Source organism: Bubalus kerabau, chromosome 1, assembly GCF_029407905.1.
Source record: "Bubalus kerabau isolate K-KA32 ecotype Philippines breed swamp buffalo chromosome 1, PCC_UOA_SB_1v2, whole genome shotgun sequence".
Lineage (NCBI taxonomy): Eukaryota > Metazoa > Chordata > Mammalia > Artiodactyla > Bovidae > Bubalus > Bubalus kerabau.
Window position 1 is genome coordinate 185975405 of NC_073624.1, and position 21867 is coordinate 185997271.

The window sequence follows — 21867 nt, forward strand, 5'->3', positions numbered from 1 at the left end:
AGTATTGTCTTTTCTTCTCCAATGTCTGAGACATCATATTACTTTTGAGCTTGTCCTTTGAAAGCAAAATGAAATTTTACTTTGAATAAAAAGAGATGATTAAATAAAGGGAAGGGAGGAATGAAATAACTGCCAGTCATGGAGAATGTTCTCATAGCATTTGGATAACCACCCTCCTCTCTCCCTGCAGAAATGAGTCTCAAATTACATTGTGCATCACAGACATTCAGAGGGTTGTTACAACTCTGATTTCTGAATCTAAACCCAAGTGAATCCAGGGAGAGACACACAATGTGATTTCTGGCTTCCCAACTGATGCCAGTGGCATTAGTACAGGCACCACACACTAAGAACTGAATCCTGGCACATCAATCAGATAGGACTCAAAGACAGAAAGCTCCAGGTATTTACCTGAGAGAAGTGAGAACACGTGGCCACATATACGTACACACAAATATTATATGAAAATGATCATAGCATCTTTATTTATAGTGGAAAAATGGAAATAACTCAAATATACATCAATAGGGGCATGGATAAACATATTGTGATATACAATAGTGTGAAATGCTACTCAGCAATAAAAGGAACAGACTGACAACATATGCATGAAATGGATGAATTCCAAAATCATCATCGAGATGAGTGAAACATGGCAGACACCAAGAGCTCATACTGTATGATTCCATGTATATGGACTTAAAGAATTGACAGAATTAATCTGTTGCTATAGAAATCAGAATAATTGTTCCTGGGGTGGAAGACTGGGGATAAATGATTGAAAGGATTATGTGGGAACTTTCAGGAGTAATGCAAATACTCCCATCTCTTGACTTGACTTATGTAGTTAATAGATATATATGCAGGAGGAAGAGAGTTCAATTTCTGGGTTGGCAATATTCCTGGGGAAGAAAATAGCAACTGACTCCAGTATTCTTGACTGAGAAATCCCATGGACAGAGGATCCTGTTGGACTAAGTCCATGGGGTCACAAATTAGTTGGAGACAACAGAGTGACTAAACAAAAACAGCATATACATGTATATATATTTGCAAACTTACCAAGTTTAAGATCTACATGCCTCTGTGTAAAATATCTTAATTGAAAACATAGAGCACTGTAACACTACACAAAATATTCAACCAAAGCATACATTCTGTGAGCGATTCTACTGTAGGATGAAGCAGTTCTCCTGGGTGCTTGAGTCACATGGCTGATTCTTTCTCCAGTGTGGTTGGGAGGATGACATGGAACTGTTTGTCATTTTCAGACTGAAGTATTGCTTCTTTTTTCCCCCCATAAATTGGATGATTTTTCCATCTCCACGTGTGAATTTATGGGAAAAACAGAAAGAGAAATAATGCTTAAATATTCCTGAAAGTAATTATTAACATCATTTGTTGGGAATTTCCTGACAAAAAGACGAGATTCATATTGAAGCATGGATCCCAGGGAAAGTCTGAGTGTTTTTCTTCCAGGCTTAATGTACTTGCCTTTGTTTTTTGCATCTCAGAAAATTGAAGATATGAAAGTAATCATAAGAAGATGAAGTCTGGCCCACTTATCTCAGCCATGAGGAGACTGATGTCAATATCACACCCAAATTAATTTCAGAAGTAGGACTGAAACCAAGGTCTCATACTCCTACATCTCACCTAAATCCATCCTATTTATCCCTTCATTCATTTTCCTTCATCATTATCAAGTAAAAGGAGGAAAGTATTTTGTAATGTCTACCAGTTTCTTCAAGTACTATTTTGCCTATGCCAACAGTCCTTAAATTAAGTCTTTTGTAAAAAACATCAGTGTTCTACAAAATGTAAAGACGTTTTCTACAGAAAAAAAAAAAAAATCCTGGCCAAAGATGTTTGGCAAGTCCCAAGTTCTGTGGCTTCTTTGAAGGTTTACAAAGCACAGGCCTGGTTAAGGCTCAGAGCATACCAGCAGTGAAACATCTGTTTGGCAACTTTGTGTAACTCATGAACTAGTATAACTTAGTTATGATGTAACGTATCAAGAAAAAGTTTCATTCATGTTTCTGTAACTCAAAGGTTTGGACTCAGTTTGCTGCTGTTGTTTAGTTCATAAGTCGTGTTCTACTCTTTTGTGACCTCATGGACTATATAGCCTGCCAGGCTCCTCTGTCCATGGGATTTCCCAGGCAAGAATACTGGAGTGGGTTGCCATTTCCTTCTCTAAGGGATCTTCCTGACCCTGGATCAAACTCGTGTCTCCTACATTGATAGATGGGTTCTTGCCGGGAGCCGGCATATTGCATATTGAGTGCATATTGCATATTGAGTGCAGCACTTTCCACAGCACCATCTTTCAGGATCTGGAATAGCTCAACTAGAATTCTATCACTGCCGGGAGCCAGCATGGGGCACTCCACCCATGACAAAGGTCATGAGGAAGGAGGCTTGGCATACGCAAAGGCGGGATCGAGCCTCAGGAGTCCCCCTGGAAATTCTCAAGCATCTACCCCCAAAACCAGAGTCTGCCTACTTTCTGCTTTGTGCTTTCACCTACACCTCTGACTTTACCGGGGGCTGTCCCCCACTACCTCTCTCTTAAAAAAGAGTTAGCTTACAGCTCCAGTTAATAATTCCTGGGTGTGACAGTGTTTAACCTACAAACTCCTTTGGAAATCCTCTAGCCTGCCTGAATAGGTTTTTCCGGCCACATGTGATTGTTCAGAGCCTCCCAACTGTGAGAGGCAGGAGATGTTCTAAACTGTCTAAACACAGATTCTTTTGAGTAGTTAAAAGATGGATTAGAAATTGTATTGGTGAAAGGTTTTTCACTTATTGAGCCAATGTTTGCTGCTAAGTCTCCATACTCCTTACCTACTGTGTCCTTGGCAGTGTATTGATTGATATAACGGGTGTATAGAAATGTAAGTAGTAGCCTCAATGTTTGTAACGTTGGACCCTTGAGTTAATTCTTTTCTTGATTAAGCCCACCTCACCTTTGCCCTATAGGAATGCAGCTTTGTCCAATGGTTTTTTGGAGGCTGGTGCCTGACTTTGGAATAATCACCTTTAGAGAAAGATAAGTTTCTTAAAATGTTAACAGGCCTCCTGGCCAGAAGATGATGTTATTCACCTGAACTTTTGCATATGATAAGTTTGAAAGCCTGGCTTCGATTAGGACCAGGAACTGCTGTCCTTGCGTGACTCCACCCCTTCCCCCATTATCCTCTATGCACAACTTTAGGTATAAAAACTACTTTGGAAAATAAAGTGCGGGCCTTGTTCACCGAAACTTGGTCTCCCCATGTCGTTCTTTCTTTCACCTTCTGGCTGAATTTTTCCTGAGGCGGGAAAGCTCGTCAAGCCTACTAATTTTGCCTGGGCTTCTAAGATCCGACCGGGGAGGCCTTGGTGTCTCCTCTCCTTCGGGAGACCGGGAGGACGCCTGCGGCCTTCGTAGGTGACGTTAATTCCCTGCTTTGGAATTTTATTCAGCCTCTTTTCTCCACTGAATTTTCCTACTGAGCTATCCTTATTCTATTACTCTTTGTATCCTTAATTAAAGTGTAATTGAGCAGTTGTTTCCTGATCCTCGCCGACACCGTCCCCGCTTCGAACTCCCTGGATCAGCCGGGGCTGGACCCCGGCAGGTTCTTTACCACTGAGCCACCAGGGAAGCTCTTGGACTCAGAAACCAATAATTCTAGAAAAGTATAATCATTCACTGTGCAGATCATATGAGGTAAGTATGCTATTACCCTACCCTAGAGATGCTCAGTGGAGAAGGCAATGGCAACCCACTCCAGTACTCTTGCCTGGAAAATCCCATGGACAGAGCCTGGTAGGCTGCAGTCCATGGGGTTGCACAGAGTCGGAAATGACTGAGCGACTTCACTTTCACTTTCCACTTTCATGCATTGGAGAAGGAAATGGCAACCCACTCCAGTGTTCTTGCCTGGAGAATCCCAGGGACGGTGGAGCTTGGTAGGCTGCCGTCTATGGGGTTGCACAGAATCGGACACGACTGAAGCGACTTAGCAGCAGCAGCAGAAGAGATGCTCAGAGTCAGATATTGCACAGTAAGCTGAGACAGAGATGCTAACAGGTTTCTGTACCAAGAGTCAATGTGTAGTCTCATCACACTATTGGGTGAGGGGCAGACCCAACTGCCGGCAGAAGAGAATATTTCAAATAAGGAAACAGCATGGACGGGGATAGGAAATCATCTTACCACATGGGTTTGGCTGGTAGAGCTGGAAAGGATGTAGCTGTCAGACTCCGTCTTTTTACTCATACTCCTAAGCCACTTTACATACTCCTCTCTCACCTGAAAAAGATGGTAAATGAAAATCTTGCATTTAAATACATTCTAGATATAGGCATGAATGCTACCAAAAATAATGTTTATTTTTCCATTTATATTTGCAGATAACCCATAGAGGCTATATCAAACAGATTGAACTATGAGTGATTGTGTGTTAGTGGCTCAGCCATGTCTGACCCTGAGACCCCATGGACTGTAGACTGCCAGGCTCCACTGTCCATGGGATTCTCCAGGCAAGAATACTGGACTGGGTAGCCATTCCCTTCTCCAGGGGGTATTCCCAGCCCAGAGATCATACCCAGGTCTCCTGCACTGCAGGCAGATTCTTTAGTGTCTGAGCCACCAGAGAGGCCCCTATGAGTGATTACAGAGATATTATTTGTGGATCAGCCTATGCATCTTTATGCTAATGATAACACAGCATTTATATCATCCCTAAGAACATAAGCAGTTTTCTGTAACTACTGAGAATTGCTTCCTCCTCTCAATGTTGTTGTTCAGTTGTTAAGTCTTGTCCTACACTTTGCAACCCCGTGACTGCAGCACACCAGGCTTCCCTGTCCTTCAGTATCTGCTGGAATTTGCTCAAACTCATATCCATTGAGTCGATGATGCCATCCAACCATCTCATCCCCTGCCCCCCATTCTCCTCCTGCCCTCCCTCGATCTTTCCCAGTATCAGGGTTTTTTCTAAAGATTTGGCTCTTCCCACCAGGTGCCAAAGGATTGGAGCTTCAGCTCCAGCATAAGTCCTTCCAATGACTGTTCAGGGCTGATTTCCTTTAGGATTGACTGTTTTTATCTCCATGCTGTCCTTAGGACTCTTAAGAGTCTTCTCCAGCACCACAGTTTGAAAGCATCAATTCTTCAGCGTCAGCCTTCTTTATGGTACCACTCTCACATTCATACCTGACTACATGTCTCTCTGAGATCAATACATACAACTCCATTGGAGTGAAACCTAGAGATATATGCCTATTTATTTAGTCAGAATGCAATGTAGAATCACTGCTTAAAAAGCTTATATGGTCCAGTCAATGCTGGCACGTGGATCTTCACTACCACTGCAGTCTCCTATACTCAGAGCACTGCCCTCGCTCCACATCTTTGGGTTCTGGGACTGGCAAGGGTTTCCACATCAGCCTTACTTCCTTTCTTTGGCTGGTTGTCTCCCACCCACATTAAGCCCCTCACTGTCAAGCCTAAGGAAGCCCTATGTGGTAGTTTAATGTCCCCCTAACAATTTTCCCCATGGTGCAAATCACAGTTGGTTATTCAATGTCTAATTATGTTGTTTCCCATTTCTGATTTCTTCACTGTTCAGAAAGCAGCCCCTGGATCCCCCAGAGCCAAGCAAGTAATAATCATTAAAATCCAATTTGAGTATTAAAAAATGTAAACCATTGTCCCCCAAACTTTAGTTTTGTTGCTGTCAGACCCCATATTCGTGATCTGAGAAGATGAATGGGGAAGTAACTATCCATTCTTCATTGCAGATTCATGTATTGGGAAACTGGAAAATGGAGACTTGAACTCCCAAAGGGGAATCAAGATGGTGGAGTGGTAGGATGTGGAACTCACCTCATCCTACAGATACATAAAAAATGCTTCTACAAACAGGGGCTTGAACTCCCGGACTCAGTGGAGAATGGTAGGCTTGAGGAAAATGGGAACACACCATCAGGCAGAAGGGCATCATGTGGAAGAGAAGGGCTAGCCAGGTAAACGCATGAGAGGACCCCAGCAGGGAGCTGGGAAGAAAACAGGATGGGTCCTATTACCTGCTGGTTGAGGAGGCAGTGGACCAGGAAGATGTAGACTCCCTGCAGGACGTTGGTGATGGTGAAAGCATAGGCGATGATGGATCTGATGGGTTCCTTTATCAGTTCAGCGAGAAAGAAGCCAAGGCACCAGGAACAGCCCAAGAGGAAGAGCTGAGCAATGGCTTTAAATGTCAGCATCCTGTTAACACCAGGAAGGACAGTTACCAACTCACCACCTTCTCTCTTGAGTAGTATGTTGTCCTGTCTTCAGACCCCATCTGCCTTCCTCTCCAACTGTAGTACTTTAGTCCCTAAGTTGTGTCTGACTCTTTGCGACCCCATGAACTGTAGCCTGCCAGGCTTCTCTGTCCATGGAATTATTCAGAATAAAACAAGAATACTGTAGGTGTCCACAGGTTGCCATTTCCTTCTCCAGGGGATCTTCCCAACCCAGGGATCAAGCCTATGTCTCCTGCATTGGCAGGCAGATTCTTTACTACTGAGCCACCTGGGACACCTGTTCTAATTACTTGTGAACTTTTCTCAAGCCAGGATGGATTTGGAGTAACTGTGGTTGTGAGTGCAATATTCGGAAGTAATGGCTATCATTTCCATTGTAAAAACTCTAATAGATGAGCATGAGCTTATTCCATGGGTGTTTTCCTCTAATATGAATATTTATAATTGGAATGATATTTTGTGGTGGTGGTGGTTAGTCGCTAAGTCGCATCCAACTCTTGTGACCTAGTGGACTGTAGTCCACCAGGCTCCTGTGTCCATGGGATTTCCCAGGCAAGAATACTGAAGTGGGTTGCCATTTCCTCCTCAAGGAAAGGTATTTTACCATTATGTTTTTTTAATGTGGCAAAAACACATAACACAAAATTTACTACAACTATATTTGAACACACAGTTCAGAAGCATTAAACACATTCACATTGTTGCAGGGCTAGCACAACACTATCCTTCTACTGAGCTTTTTTTCACCCTGAAGAACTGAAACTCTGTATCCAAAAAACAATAAATACCCATTCCTTCCTACCCTCAGCCTTGGGCAACATCAATTCTACTTTCTGGTTCTATGAATCTGCTCATTAATTTCAAGGGTTCAAATATATATGATTTTAAGGGTGATTCTCATTTGACAGTGGTTCCTAACATGGTAGGCAACTCTTTACAGATGACTGTTTAGGGGGTTCCCAGGTGCCTCAGTAGGTAAACAATCTGCCTGCCAATGCAGGTGACATGGGTTTGATTGTTGAGTCAGAAAGATTCCCTGGAGGAGGAAATAGCAACCCACTCCAGTATTCTTGTCTGGGAAATCCCATGGATAGAGGAGCCTGGTGGGCTACTGTCCAGGAGGTCAAAAAGCATTGGGCACCACTTAGTAACCGAGCATGCATGCATGCTTGAATAAAAATCCTTTAAGACTACAACCGATGCAAAGCCCATTAAACTGTCTAAACCCATTTTACCTTGTGTTTTGTATCTTGGACACGTCTTTATTGAGGGAAGAAAGTCGGTCTCTCAAAATCCACAGGGTTATTGAATAAAAGATTAAGTTTATCTGAAAGAAAAAAAAAGATACTAACTGTGGACAAACATACAGAGTCAATTTTTTTTTTTATGATGGCCATTCTGACCCATGTGAGGTGAACTACTCATTGCAGTTTTGATCTGCATTTCTCTGATAGTTCATGATGTTGAGCATATTTTCATGTGTCTCTTGGCCATCTGTGTGTCTTCTTTGGAGAAATGTCTATGTAGGTCTTCTGCCCATTTTTTGATTGGGTGTGTTTCTTCTCATATTGAGTTTCATGAGCTGTTTGTATATTTTGGAAATGCATTCCTTGTAAGTTGCTTTGTTTGCCATTATTTTCTCCCATTCTGAGGGTTGTCATTTCATCTCTTTATGGTTTTCCCTGACATATGTGTACTGCCATGTGTGAAGATACCATGAGTAGAGAGCTGCAGATAGCTAGTGAGAACCTGCTGAGGAGTGCAGGGAGCTTAGCTGGGTGTTCTGTGATGACCTAGAGGGGTGAGATGGGGGTGGGTGGGAAGGAGGGCCATGAGAGAGGGGATATATGTGATGGCTCAGAAAGTAAAGAATCTGCCTGCAGTGCGGGAAACCAGGGTTAGATCCCTGGGTCAGAAAGATCCCTTGGAGAAGGGAATGCCAACCCACTCCAGTAATCTTTCCTGGAGAATTCCATGGACAGAAGGGCCTAGTGGGCTATGGCCCATGGAGTCGCAAAGAGTTGGGCCTGGCTGAGTGACTAACATGCTACATATAGCTAGTGCACTTTGTTGTGCAACACTGCAAGGCAACTATTCCCTAAGAAAGAAATAGAGTCAAACTAGAAAGCACTGAAGATCATGGGAAAGGTATGAGATTTTATACTTAGAATATGTTGAAACGTGGGGACTTCCCTGGTGGTCCAGTGGTTAAGACTCCATGCGTCTAATGCAGGGGATGCAGGTTCCATCCCTGGTCAGGAACTAGGATCCCGCATGCTTCATAGCACAGCCAAAAAGTTAAAAACATATATGTTGAAATTCCTTTGGAGCAGACTGGGGATACTTGGACAATACCACCAAGGAGCTCTGAAAGGCCACAGAAGAACACGTGTGGGTGGTCAGGTGGCACAAACACAGTGCAGGGTGGTGTCTCCACCAGCGCCTTTCCTTGCACACATGGGCCATTTTGTGATTTTCCAGGCTCGTTTCAGATAGTCTGGGGCATGTGGCTGCAGTCTAGTGGATGAGATGTTGGTCGCAGTGACACATGCCTGAATCCTACAGTCTTCAACTCTCTTCCCCTCCAGCAACAACCAATGAGTTCATGTGTCAAAATAATAGAATCATAAAAGAAAAGCTGAGGACTTCCCTGGTGCCACAGGGGCTAACAATCTGCCTGCCAATGCGGGAGATACGAGTTCGGTCCCTGGTCTGGGAAGATCCCACTTGCCTTGGAGCAACTAACTCCATGTGCCAGCACTAGTGAGCCCATGTGCTGCAACTTCTGAAGCCCTCACGCCTAGAGCCCGTGCTCCACAACAAGAGAAGCCACCTCCACGAGAAACCTGAGCGCCCAGGAGAGAGTACCCCCACTCACCACAACTAGAGAAAGCCCGCACAAAGCAACGAAGACCCAGCACAGTCACAAAAAAAAGCAAAGCTGAATCTCACATGGGGAGCCTCTTGATCCACACTGGACTCCGCAAAAATAGCACACAAAAACGTATTTGCTCTGCCAAACCACTGAGATGTTGGGAATTCTTTGTCACTGTGGCACACTTTAGCTTAAACTGACTAATCATCAGACTATATCCTAAGAGTTGAACAAACTGAAGAAGATTTAAGAACACTTGGTGAAATCACTTCCAAATCACATAATTTTATCATAGTCACAATTATATTTTTACACATCCACTCATTTGTTTATTTAACAAATATATATTAAGTATATATGGCATGCTAGATATTAGAGATACAAGGATGATTTCTTCTCTATTCATCAACATTTAAATATGCTAAAAATTTTTTTTCCTTTTTTTTAGATTTTTATTTTTATCATTAAAATTTTTATTTATTTTAATTGGAGGCTAATTACTTTACAATATTGTGGTGGTTTTTACCATACATCGACATGAATCAGCCTGGTGCATATGTGTCCCCCCCCATCCTGAAGCCCCCCTCCTAGCTCCCTCCCCACATCATCCCTCTGAGTTGTTCCAGAGCATAGGCTTTGAGTGCCATGCCTCATGCATCACACTTGCACTGGTCATCTGTTTTACATGTGGTAATATACATATTTCAATGCTATTCTCTCAAATGATCCCGCCCTTGCCTTCTCCCACATAGTCCAAATGTCTGTTTTTTACAGCTGTGTCTCTTTTGTTGTCTTGTTGTAGGGTTGTCATTACTGTCCTTCTAAATTCCATATATATGCGTTAATATACTGTATTGGTGCTTTTCTTTCTGACTTACTTCACTCTGTATGATAGGCTCCAGTTTCATCCACTTGTTAGAACTGACTCAAATGCATTCTTTTTTATAGCTGAGTAATATTCCATTGTGTATATGTACCACAACTTCTTTATCCATTTGTCTGCTGATGGATATCTAGGTTGCTTCCATGTCTGAGCAATTGTAAACAGTGCTGCAATGACCACTGGGGTACATGTGTCTCTTTTGACTCTGGTTTCCTTGGTGTGTATGCCCAGCAGTGGGATTGCTGGGTTGTGTGGCAGTTCCAGGTTTTTTAAGGAATCTCCACACTGTTCTCCACAGTGGCTGTACTAGTTTGAATTCCCACCAACAGTTGAAGAGGGTTTCCTTTTCTCCACACCCTCTCCAGCATTTATTGTTTGTAGACTTTTTGATGGCAAACATATGCTCAAAAAATTTAAATAAAGACATATGCTCAAACATCTGCTATTAAAAAGAAACGAATGTTAAAACAGTACCTAGTTTGCCCTCCTACACTGTTGGTAGGAATGTAAATTGGTAAAACCGGGATGGAGATCAGTATGGAGAGTCTTTAAAAAAGTAAAACTAGAACTACTATATGATTCAGCAATCCTGCTCCTGAGCATGTACCCAGAGAAAGCCATACTTTGAAAAGATACATGTTCCCCAGTGTTCACTGCAGCTCTATTTATAGTATGCAAGACATGGAGGCAACCTAAATGTCCATCAGCAGAGGAATAGATGAAGAAGATGTGGTACATAAATACAATGGAATATTATTCAGTCATAAAAAGAATGAAATAATGCCATTTTCAGCAACATGGTTACAACTAGAGATTATCACACTAACTGAAGTTAAGTCAGAGAAAGACAAATATCATATGCTCCTGCTTATATGTGAAATCTAAAAACAACATACAAATGAATTTAAATACAAAAGAGAAATAGACTGACAAACAGAAACAAACTATGGTTACCAAAGCGGAAGTGGAGAGAAGGATAAATTAGGAGGCTGGAATTAACATATACACATTACTATATATTAACAGGTAAACAATAATGGCCTACTGTATAGCATAGGGAACTATATTAAATTCTTTGATATAACCTATAATGAAAAAGAATCTGAAAAAAAATATATATTCTTTTATATATATAAAAGTATCCATATATATATACTTTTCCATTATATATATAATTATTATATATATATATGGCTGAATCTCTTCACTGTACACCTGAAACTAACACAACATTGTAGATCAGCTGTACTGCAATAAAAAAATAAAAAATAGTACCTCTTTTGATCTTCAAATTAAGTTGAATACTACATACCACACACACATACTCTATACACACATGGCACCTGAGGCAGACACACACACACTACAAACCTACCAAGATGACTGCTGATATGGGTCCTAAGAAACTCAAGATAAATCCTTTCTCTATGTTGATCCAGCAACTGAAAAACAGAAAGCAACAGTGGCAGCATTTTAAAAAGGTAATGGAATATAAGAAATGATCTGCAATAGAGAATATTTATATAGGACTTTTTGGGCTTCCCAGTGGCTCACTTGTAAAGAATCCACATGCTATGCAGGAGATGAAGGAGACATGAGTTTGATCCCTGGGTGGGGAAGAGCCCCTGGAGAAGAGCATGGCAACCCACTCCAGTATTCTAGAGAAACCCATGGACAGAGGAGCCTGTGGGCTACAGTCCATAGGGTCACAAAGAGTTGGATACAACTGAAGCGACTGAGCATGCATATAGCATTTACATGTGTCAGGTACCATTCTAATACTTGGAAGTAGATAGTATTACTCCATTTTACAAGTGAGAAAACCTAGGAAAGAATTTAACTGTCCTCAGAGTCACCAGGCTAGTTGCCGGGGTCCAGCCCCAGCTGATCCAGGGTATTCGAAGGAGAGACGGTGTAGGCGAGGGTCAGGCAACAACTGCTTAATTAAACGTTAATTAAGTATATAAAGAGTAATAGAATAAGGATAGCTCAGTAGGAAAATTCAGTGGAGAAAAGAGGCTGAGTAGCTTGGTTTAAGCGGGAGACCAATAAAACTTCAAGACAAGAAGTTTGCACCACTTACGTAGGCCGCAGGCGTCCTTCCGTTCTCCCGAAGGAGAGGAGACACTGAGGCCTCCCCGGTCGGATCTTAGAAGCCCAGGCATAATTAGCAAGCATGGCGGGTTCTGCGCTCCAGATGGAGACTCAGCCAGAATTTGAGAGAGAGAGCGACATGGGGAGACCAAGTGTCAGTGAACAAGGCCCACACTTTTTTTTCCAAAGTAGTTTTTGTACCTTAAGTTGTGCATAGAGGATAATGGGGGAAGGGGTGGAGTCATGCAAGGACAGCAGTTCCTGGTCCTAATCGAAGCCAGGCTTTCAAACTTATCATATGCAAAAGTTCAGGTGTATTACATCATCTTCTGGCCAGGAGGCCTGTTAACATTTTAAGAAACTTATTTTTCTCTAAAGGTGATTATTCCAAAGTCAGGCACCAGCCTCCAAAAAAGCATTGGACAAAGCTGCATTTTACATTTCTATACACCCATTATATCAATCAATACACTGCCAAGGACACAGTAGGTAAGGAATATGGAGACTTAGCAGCAAACATTGGCTCAATAAGTGAAAAACCCTTCACCAATACAATTTCTAATCAATCTTTTAACTACTCAAAAGAATCTGTGTTTAGACGGTTTAGAACATCTCCTGCCTCTCACAGTTGGGAGGCTCTGAACAATCACATGTGGCCGGAAAAACCTATTCAGGCAGGCTAGAGGATTTCCAAAGGAGTTTGTAGGTTGAAACACTGTCACACCCAGGAATTATTAACTGGAGCTGTAAACTAACTCTTTTTTCAGAGAGAGGTAGTGGGGGACAGCCTCCCGTAAAGTCAGAGGTGTAGGTGAAAGCACAAAGCAGAAAGTAGGCAGACTCTGGTTTGGGGGTAGATGCTCGAGAATTTCCAGGGGGACTCCTGAGGCTCGATCCCGCCTTTGCGTATGCCGAGCCTCCTTCCTCATGACCTTTGTCATGGGCGGAGTTCCTCACGCTGGCTCCTGGCAGTGATAGAATTCCAGTTGAGCTATTCCAGATCCTGAAAGATGATGCTGTGAAAAGTGCTGCACTCAATATGCAATATGCCGGCTCCCGGCAGCTGGTAAGTGAGGAATCTTGAATTTGGAACCAGGTAATCAAGTCTAGAATTCATGCTCCTTGCAGTTTATGGAAGCATTTGGTTATGACAGCAAAGATTTGTAAAGAATTTCAAATGCCTATCACTTAGAGGTTAATTTTAAAAAGTTGGTAAGAATATACAATGTAACACATTAAATTATGATGTATATCTGTATTATTAATGTATAAAAAGTCCACTACATATTATTAAGGGAACAAACAAATTACATGCAGTACCTTTATCATGATCCCATTTTTATAAAAAATATATATTTATATGTATAATATATATATTGGGCTTCCCTGATAGCTCAATTGGTAAAGAATCTGCCTGCAAGGCAGGAGACCCCAGTTCAATCCCTGAGTCAGGAAGATCCCCTGGAGAAAGGATAGGCAACCCACTAAAGTGTTCTTGGGTTTCTCTTGTGGTTCAGCTGGTAAAGAATCTGCCTGCAATGCGGGAGTCCTAGGTTTGATCCCTGGGTTGGGAAGATCCCCTGGAGAAGGGTAAGGCTACCCACTCCAGTATTCTGGCCTGGAAAGTATTAAGGGAATAAACAAATTACATGCAGTATCTTTATCATGATCCTATTTTTATAAATATATATATTTATATGTATATTTATACATATTTAAGGGCTTCTCAAGTGGTGCAGTTGGTAAAGAATCCACCTGCCAAAGAAGGAGACACTGGAGACATGGGTTAGAACTCTAGGTTGGGAAGATACTCTGGAGTAGCAAATGGCAATCCACTCCAGTATTCTTGCCTGGAAAATTCCATGGACAGAGGAGCCTAGTGGGCCACAGTCCATGGGGTTGCAGAGTCAGATGTGACTGAGTGACTAACACATACTGGGCTTAGTGGTATTACAGAGGTTCTGTAATAGAAGTAGTAAAGATCTATAAACATGTGACATTTATAAATATAGACATTTATATAAAAAGTAAAAATTCATGCTCCTTCCAGTTTACTGTCTGTGTTATTTTACACTAGTCGTTCACCTTTTTCTCTAAACCTCAGTTTGCTTAGTACACAAAATGGGAACAATTGGAGCACTTTCCTCTAGGGATGTTTTGATAGACATGAGAAATGGTGTATATGAAACACTTCGCCCCAGGGGCTGGAGAAATAAATGTTCAGCATCTTTGTTCTCAGCCTGAGTTGTGACCTACTCAACCCTTCCTTCCACCCTCAGTTTCCCAGGGAGACAGGTGTGCACCCACGTCCCCGACAGCACATTTTCAGAGCCCGACTCACTGCTTAGCGGTGCCGTATCCTCGGGGGTTGATCGCTGCAGACACAGCCACAATCACCGCTGGGACCCCGTAGCCTACAGGGTACATGAACCTCTTCTTGAATCTGCCTGCGCTGGTGTAGTTGGCCACCCTGAGGTTCCTGACAGTGAGGAAGAGGTGCAGCCCTTCGAGGAACATCCAGGTGAAGGCGGCCAAGTAGAGGTAATGCAGAACACCGGCGACGACCTTGCACAGCACCTGGGGGGAGAGGGGGGCCACTGGAGTGGTCCTGGGTGCAATGACCTCACCATCTGCTCTTCACCGGGGTTGTCTCTGGGTAACTTTGGTGAGAGACGCTCCTTAGCCTTCTTCACATGTCCTTCTTCTCTTTAGAGTCATGTCTCCAAATGGATGGATGGTCCCCCTTGTCTATTCCCATGCCTTGGCAGGGTGTCACTTGGGCCACCCAAGAAAAACTGAAAATGTATCATGTTTAAAGTTGAATGGGGGACTTCCCTGGTGGTCCAGGGCTTAACATCCATCTGCCAATGCAGGAGACACAGGCTTGATCTCTTGTCTGGCAAGATTCCACATGCCATGGGGCAACTAAGCCCAAACACCACAACTATGGAAGACCGAGAGCCCTGCTCTCGGTCAAAGCGGTCAAAGCGCATGCTCTGAAGCAAGAGACGCAATCGCAGAGAGAAGTCCGTGTACTGCAAGGAGGAGTAGCCCCCACTCACTGCAACTAGCGAAAGCTCGCAGCAATGAAGACCCAGTGCAGCCAAGAATAGCTAACTAGCTAACTAAAGGTCAAAGAGATCTTTGTCCATCTTAAAATGGAAGAAGACAATATTCAAAATGTGTTAAGGACTGCAGAAATCATATAGCCCTTTGCCTGTTGGCTAATGGATGCTAGACTTCTCTGAGTCAGATGAAGTTGGTGCTGGCCAGGGCTGTCTCCATCCCAAGAACCCTTAACCACTTCCCTGCCCCCTTTCCCGTTCTGAGGATGAAATTAATCCTCGTAGAAAGCTTATGGCCTGCTTGTCCTGCCATGATCACCGTCTCTTCCATCTTGGTCACTGCCCAGAACTGAAGTCACTCTGGTCTGTGTGGCATATATGTTAGGTACATGAATGAGTGAGTGAATGAGTGACTCCTCCAATATGCTTATCCGCATAAAGCCCCATAGTTTTCTCTTTTGAGCCAACAGCTCGTGGTTTCCTCCACTATGAAAGCATCTGCTCTGAATGACATTTTCTGTAGTAAGCAAATCCTCCCTCACCCTTCTTCATATTCACTGAATGTTCCCTCCATGTCTTTAGGACCACTGGAACTTGAAAAGTCATTTCCCCCCCTCTTTAGGTTGTACAGTGCAGCATGTGGAATCTTAAGTTACTTGACTAGGGATTGAACCCATGCTCCCTGCACTGGAAGTGTGCAGTTTAACCACTGGACCACCAGGGAAATGATGCCCACCCCCCACCCCCACCTCCCACTCCATGTCTTTGATAAAAGTATAACCTGACTTTTGTTTGAGGACACTGCTTTCCACACATTTCAAGAGAACAGTGGCCACTGTCCATTGTCTGAGGGTAATGGGTTTCTTCTACACCTCTCATGATCTCTTCTGGACCACTGACTCTCTTTTCACAATGAATAAAACCCTCCTCTCTTTGGAATCATGTCCTGAGTCTTTCCAGCAACCTCTCATTCCTTGTAAAACTCCATTCATTTCCTGGTTTCTCCCCCTCACTCCTTGGAGATGCTGTTGCATGAAACAATGCTTGATATCAAACCTGCTAGCTTGGAATCATAAATCAGTGACCCTCAGGACCCATCTCCACTGTGCATCATTCATTCAGTCTGTACAAGTTTTTTTTTTTTTTTTTTTTATGTAAGAACCACCTCAGACATTTATTTCCTATATATTTACAATTTTTCATGATCCATCCATAAGCAGTTTTAACAAGTATGGACATATTTTATCCCATAATTTGCCTTTCAATATATTATGAAGTTACCTAAGGCATCTAAGCCTCTTCAGTTTTATTCTTTTTTAAAAAATTTATTTATTTTAGTTGGAGGCTAATTATTGTAAAGTAATGTACAAGTTTTTAAATTGACAATTAACTAGTGCAAGGACATGAAGAAAACTCTGTGAGTTCTGGGCATGTTCTATATCTTGATCAGGGTGACGGTTTTATATCTCTGACTCTATATCTGGGCTTCCCTGGTGGCTCAGGTGGGTAAATAACCCGACTGCCAATGCAGGAGATGTGGGTTTGATCCCTGGGTCAGGAAGATCCCCTGGAGCAGGAAATAGCAACCCACTTCAGTATTCTTGCCTGGGATATCCCAAGGACAGAGAGCCTGGCAGGCTGTGGTCCATGGGGTGGCAAAAGAGTTGGACACAACTTAGTGACTAAACAACAACATATCTATGTCTATTATAGACATGCTGCTGCTGCTGCTAAGTCGCTTCAGTTGTGTCCGACTGTGTGCGACCCCATAGACGGCAGCCCACCAGGCTCCCCGTCCCTGGCATTCTCCAGGCAAGAACACTGGAGTGGGTTTCCATTTCCTTCTCCAATGCATGTAAGTGAAAAATGAAAGTGAAGTCGCTCAGTCGTGTCCGACTCTTAGCGACCCCACGGACTGCAGCCCACCAGGCTCCTCTGTCCATGGGATTTTCCAGGCAAGAGTACTGGAGTGCGGTGCCATCGCCTTCTCCGATTATAGACATAGATAATGCCAAGTTCCTCTGTCTGTGGAATTTTCCAGCAACATATCTAATATACTATTTAGCCATGAGAAAGGAGGATTCCTGCCTTCTGCAACAACACAGATGAACCTTGAGCACTTTATGCTCAGGAGATTGTCAGACAAAGACAAATACTGTATAATCTCTTATCTAAAAATAAAAATGGAATCTAAAAAATCTCAGAAATCTAAAAATTTCTTTGTTAAAAGAAAAAAATGAGTAAAGACCTGATTGCCAGGAGACAGAGGTTGGGAGGATAAGGTTGATGTAATTTGAGGGTATGAACATGTAATGAGTACTAAGTAGCCCATGGGAATACACAGTTCCACGAATATACTGAAAGCCACTGAGGTGTACATTTAAAAAGGGTAAGTTACAGAAGGATGAATTATGCTACTCCAGTACTTTTGCCTGGAAAATCCCATGGATGGAGGAGCCTGGAAGGCTGCAGTCCATAGGGTCGCTGAGAGTCAGACACGACTGAGCAACTTCACTTTCACTTTTCACTTTCATGCATTGAAGAAGGAAATGGCAACCCACTCCAGTGTTCTTGCCTGGAGAATCCCAGGGACGGGGAAGCCTGGTGGGCTGCCGTCTATGGGGTCACACAAAGTCGGACACGACTGAAGTGACTTAGCAATAGCAATGAGAGCCTACTGTACATCACAGGGAACTCTCCTTAGTGCACTCTGGTGACCTGAATGAGAAGGAAGCCCCAAAGGGGAGGGATATATGTATATGTGTGTGACTGACTCATTTTGCTGTACAGCAGGAACTAGCACTACCTTGTAAAGCAACCATACTCCAATAAAAATTAAAGAAAAATTTTTAAAAAGTTTTAAAAAAGTTTTTTAAAAAAGAAGAGGGGCGTGGGGGGAGGGGCGCCGGGCCGGGGCTGGGGCTGGGGCTGGGGGCGGCGGGGGCGCCGGGCGTGCGGGGGGACCCGGCTCCGCGCTCACGCCGGCCCGCCGCCGCCAGGACGTGTTCCTCATGATCCTGCGCCACAAGACCACCGTCTTCACGGACGCCAAGGAGTCGAGCACCCTGTTCGAGCTGAAGCGCATCGTCGAGGATATCCTCAAGCGGCCGCCGGATGAGCAGCGGCTGTACAAGGACGACCAGCTTCTGGGAGAGTGTGGCTTCACCAGCCAGACAGCGCGGCCTCAGGCCCCTGCCACTGTGGGGCTAGCCTTCAGGGCAGATGAGGCATTCGAGGCCCAGCCCGCCTGAGCAGCCGGACGTGATGAAGCCACAGGACTCAGGAAGCAGCGCCAACGAACAGGCTGTGCAGTGAGAGGCCTCCCCCAACTGTCCCCCCTCAATAAAAGATGTGGGTGTCCAAAAAAAATAAAATAAAATAAAATAAAAATAAAAAAAGAAGAAGGAATTCCCTGGCAGTCCAGTTTAGGAATTGGCACTTTCACTGCTGTGGGCTTAGATTCAATCTTTTGTGGGGGAACTAACATCCTACAAGTCATGTAGCCTGGCCAAAATAAAAAATAAGTAAGAAAGGGTTTTGGCTAATTCTCCTACCTCAGGCTCTGTCCGTTTGATGCCTGTGAGGAAGAGGAGGTAGGCCAGGAAGAGGCAGATGGAGAGCTGCAGGTGGAGGGAGGTGCTGGTGTTCTGGATGGATTGACACAGGAGGAAGGTGAGGGCCGCCAGGAAGAGGCAGAGCAGAGAGAGGCTCAGCCCCACATAGGTGATCATGGTCAGCACGGGATCCTCCTAGATGCAGCAGGAGAAAAGAGACTCCAACTGGTTCTTGTTTTGGATGCTGTGGTTCCCAATAAGCCAATAAGCCAATTGTGGTTCCCAATAAGAACTCTCAATGCATGGTGGTAATTTCCTCGTGAGAAACTGAGCAGACCAATAGTGGCCAGACTGGACTTCTCTCGTAGTCCACTGGTGAAGAATCAACATGTCATTGCAGGGGACATGGGTTCCATCCCTGGTCTGGGAAGGTCCCACATGCTGTGGGGCAACTAAGCCCGTGTGCCACAACTCCTGAGCCTGTGTGCTGCAACTGGTGAAGCCCACGTGCCCTAGAGCCCATTGCTGGGCTCCTCTGCAACAAGAGAAGCCATCACAATGAGAAGCCTGGGCACCGCAACTAGAGAGAGCACATGTGCAGCAATGAAGAGCCAGGCAGCCAAAAATAGAAAAATTTTTAAAAAAGATGTAGAATATTGCAATGAAACCTGACTCTCATCCAAACAATAAAAAAAATGATAGCCAATAAAATCATAACTTTTCTTGATCTCATTGCAGAGATGAGTTTGCACAGCAAAGAGGAGACGTTAACTTAAATTCTTCCCAAGGGAGATGAGACATGGGAACTATTTCAGTTTTAACAGAGCACAGAAGGAACAGGTAGTTGTTACAGGAGTGGGTATGAAGAAATCCACCAGAAGTTCACCAAATTCCTAAAGGCTAAATGCAGTGGTTTTGGACAACTAGGTTTCCCAGATAGAAGGGATATTTCAGTCACAAGTTCTATCCCATGAGAACATATGAAAAGAGGCTCCACACCATTAGTCATCAGGGTCATATAAATTAAAACCACAATGAGATGCCACTACATACCTCCTAAAAGAGTAGTATTTTTTTAACAGGATAAAAGAGAAATTTATATTAATGCATACGTATGGAATCTAGAAAAAATGGTATTGATGAATGAATGTACTTGCAGAGCAGGAATAGAGACTCAGACATAGTTGTGTTCACAGCAGGGGAAGGAGAGGGTGGGACCAGTTGAGAGAGTTGCATTGGAGCATATACACTGTGGCTTCTCAGGTAGCACTGAAACAAGTACACTACCATGTGTAAAATAAAAGCTAGCTTGAAGATGCTGAATAGCACAGGGAGTTCAGCTTGGTACTCTGTGATGACCTAATAGGATGGGATGCGGTTTTAGTAAGAGGGAAACTCAAAAGGGAAGGGAATGTTGGTGTACATATTCATGTTGGTGTATGGCAGAAACTAAGACAGCATTGTAAAGCATTATCCTTGAATTAAAAAAAATGAAAAAAGGAAGAAGAGAGGAAGATACATAGCTGTTCCTCTGCTAATATTTTTTCATCTTCTTTTTGAAGATCCCTGCCTTCAACCCCAGCACCACCCTGCAGCAGAGCTGATTTTCAGTGTCATGTGTGTTTACACACGTACCTTCAGCTCGACCGAGGCCACAAGGACAGCAAAGGTGGACAGATGGCTGCAACTGCATACAGTTCGAGTTCCGTCAGAAAAGATCACGTGGCACCCTTCATTAGACCAGACCAGCTCGTCCCAGTAGACACAAAGAGACTTTCTGCTTTCCCCTGTCATCTGGAAAGAAAATTGCTCTTCATGAGACACTATCATTTAAAATCTGAAGCTTCCCACATATACATTCACACACATGCACGCACACACACATGCACGCACACATGCACGCACACACACACGCAACGAAATACTATTCAACCATAAAAAAGAAAGAAATAATGCCATTTGCAACAACACAGATTGACCTAAAGGATATTATGCTTAGTAAAATGTCAGGCAGATAAAGACAAATACTCTATATTATCTCCTATATGTGGAATCTAAAAAAACAAATGAATGGAACATAAAAAACAGAAACTCACAGACATAGAAAACAAACTTGTGCTTATCAAGGGTGGGGAGAGACAAATTAGGACTATGGGATTAACAGATACAAAATACTATCTATTAAATAGACAAGCAACAATGATTTACTATATAGCACAGGGAACTCTACCCATTATTTTGTAATAACCTTTAATGGAATATAATCTGCAAAAATACTGGATTACCATATTGTATGCATGTGTGCATGCTTAGTTGTGTCCGACCAGAATGCTTTGTCCATGAAATTTTCCAGTCAAGAATACTAGAGTGAATTACCATTTCCTCTTCCAGGGTATCTTCCCAACCCAGGGATCAAACCCATATCACCTTCCTCTCCTGCAGTTGCAGGTGGATTCTTACCACTGAGCCATTTGGGAAGCCCACTATATTGTATACTTGAAACCAATATGACATTCTAAATCAGTTCAGTTCAATTGCTCAGTCATGTCCAACTCTTTGGGACCCAATGGACTGCAGCACGCCAGGCCTCCCTGTCCATCACCAACTCCCGGAGTTTACTCAAACTCATGTCCATTGAGTCAGTGATGCCATCCAACTGTCCTCCCCTTCTCCTCCTGCCTTCAGTCTTTTCCAGCATCAGGGCCTTTTCAAGTGAGTCAGTTCTTTGCATCAGGTGGCCAAAGTATTGGAGTTTCAGCTTCAGCATGTCCTTCCAATGAATATTCAGGACTGATTTCCTTTAGGATGGACTGGTTTGATCTCCTTGCTGTCCAAGGGGCTCTCAAGAGTCTTCTCCAACACTACAGTTTAAAAGCATCAATTCTGCAGTGCTCAGCTTTCTTTATAGTCCAGCCCTCACATCCATCGTGACTACTGGAAAAACCATAGCTTTGACTAGACGGACTTTTGTTGGGAAAGTAATGTCTCAGCTTTTTAGTATGCTGTCTAGGTTGGTCATAACTTTTCTTCCAAGGAGCAAGTGTCTTTTAATTTCGTGGCTGCAGTCACCATCTGCTGTGATTTAGGAACCCCCCA

General features: G+C 43.4%; 1 protein-coding gene across 1 annotated transcript; it reads right to left on the bottom strand.

The window, feature by feature from the left end:
* Window positions 1–457: 457 nt before the first annotated feature.
* On the bottom strand, window positions 458–20601 carry LOC129626686 (putative adhesion G protein-coupled receptor E4P). Its single transcript, XM_055546019.1, has 8 exons — window positions 20407–20601; window positions 18772–18966; window positions 14494–14729; window positions 11434–11500; window positions 7536–7627; window positions 6079–6259; window positions 4205–4300; window positions 458–1321 (listed from the first exon to the last, which is right to left on the bottom strand). Exons 1-8 carry the CDS (start codon window positions 20599–20601, stop codon window positions 1268–1270), a joined length of 1116 nt encoding a protein of 371 aa, XP_055401994.1. The 3' UTR covers window positions 458–1267.
* Between the last annotated feature and the right edge of the window lie 1266 nt (window positions 20602–21867).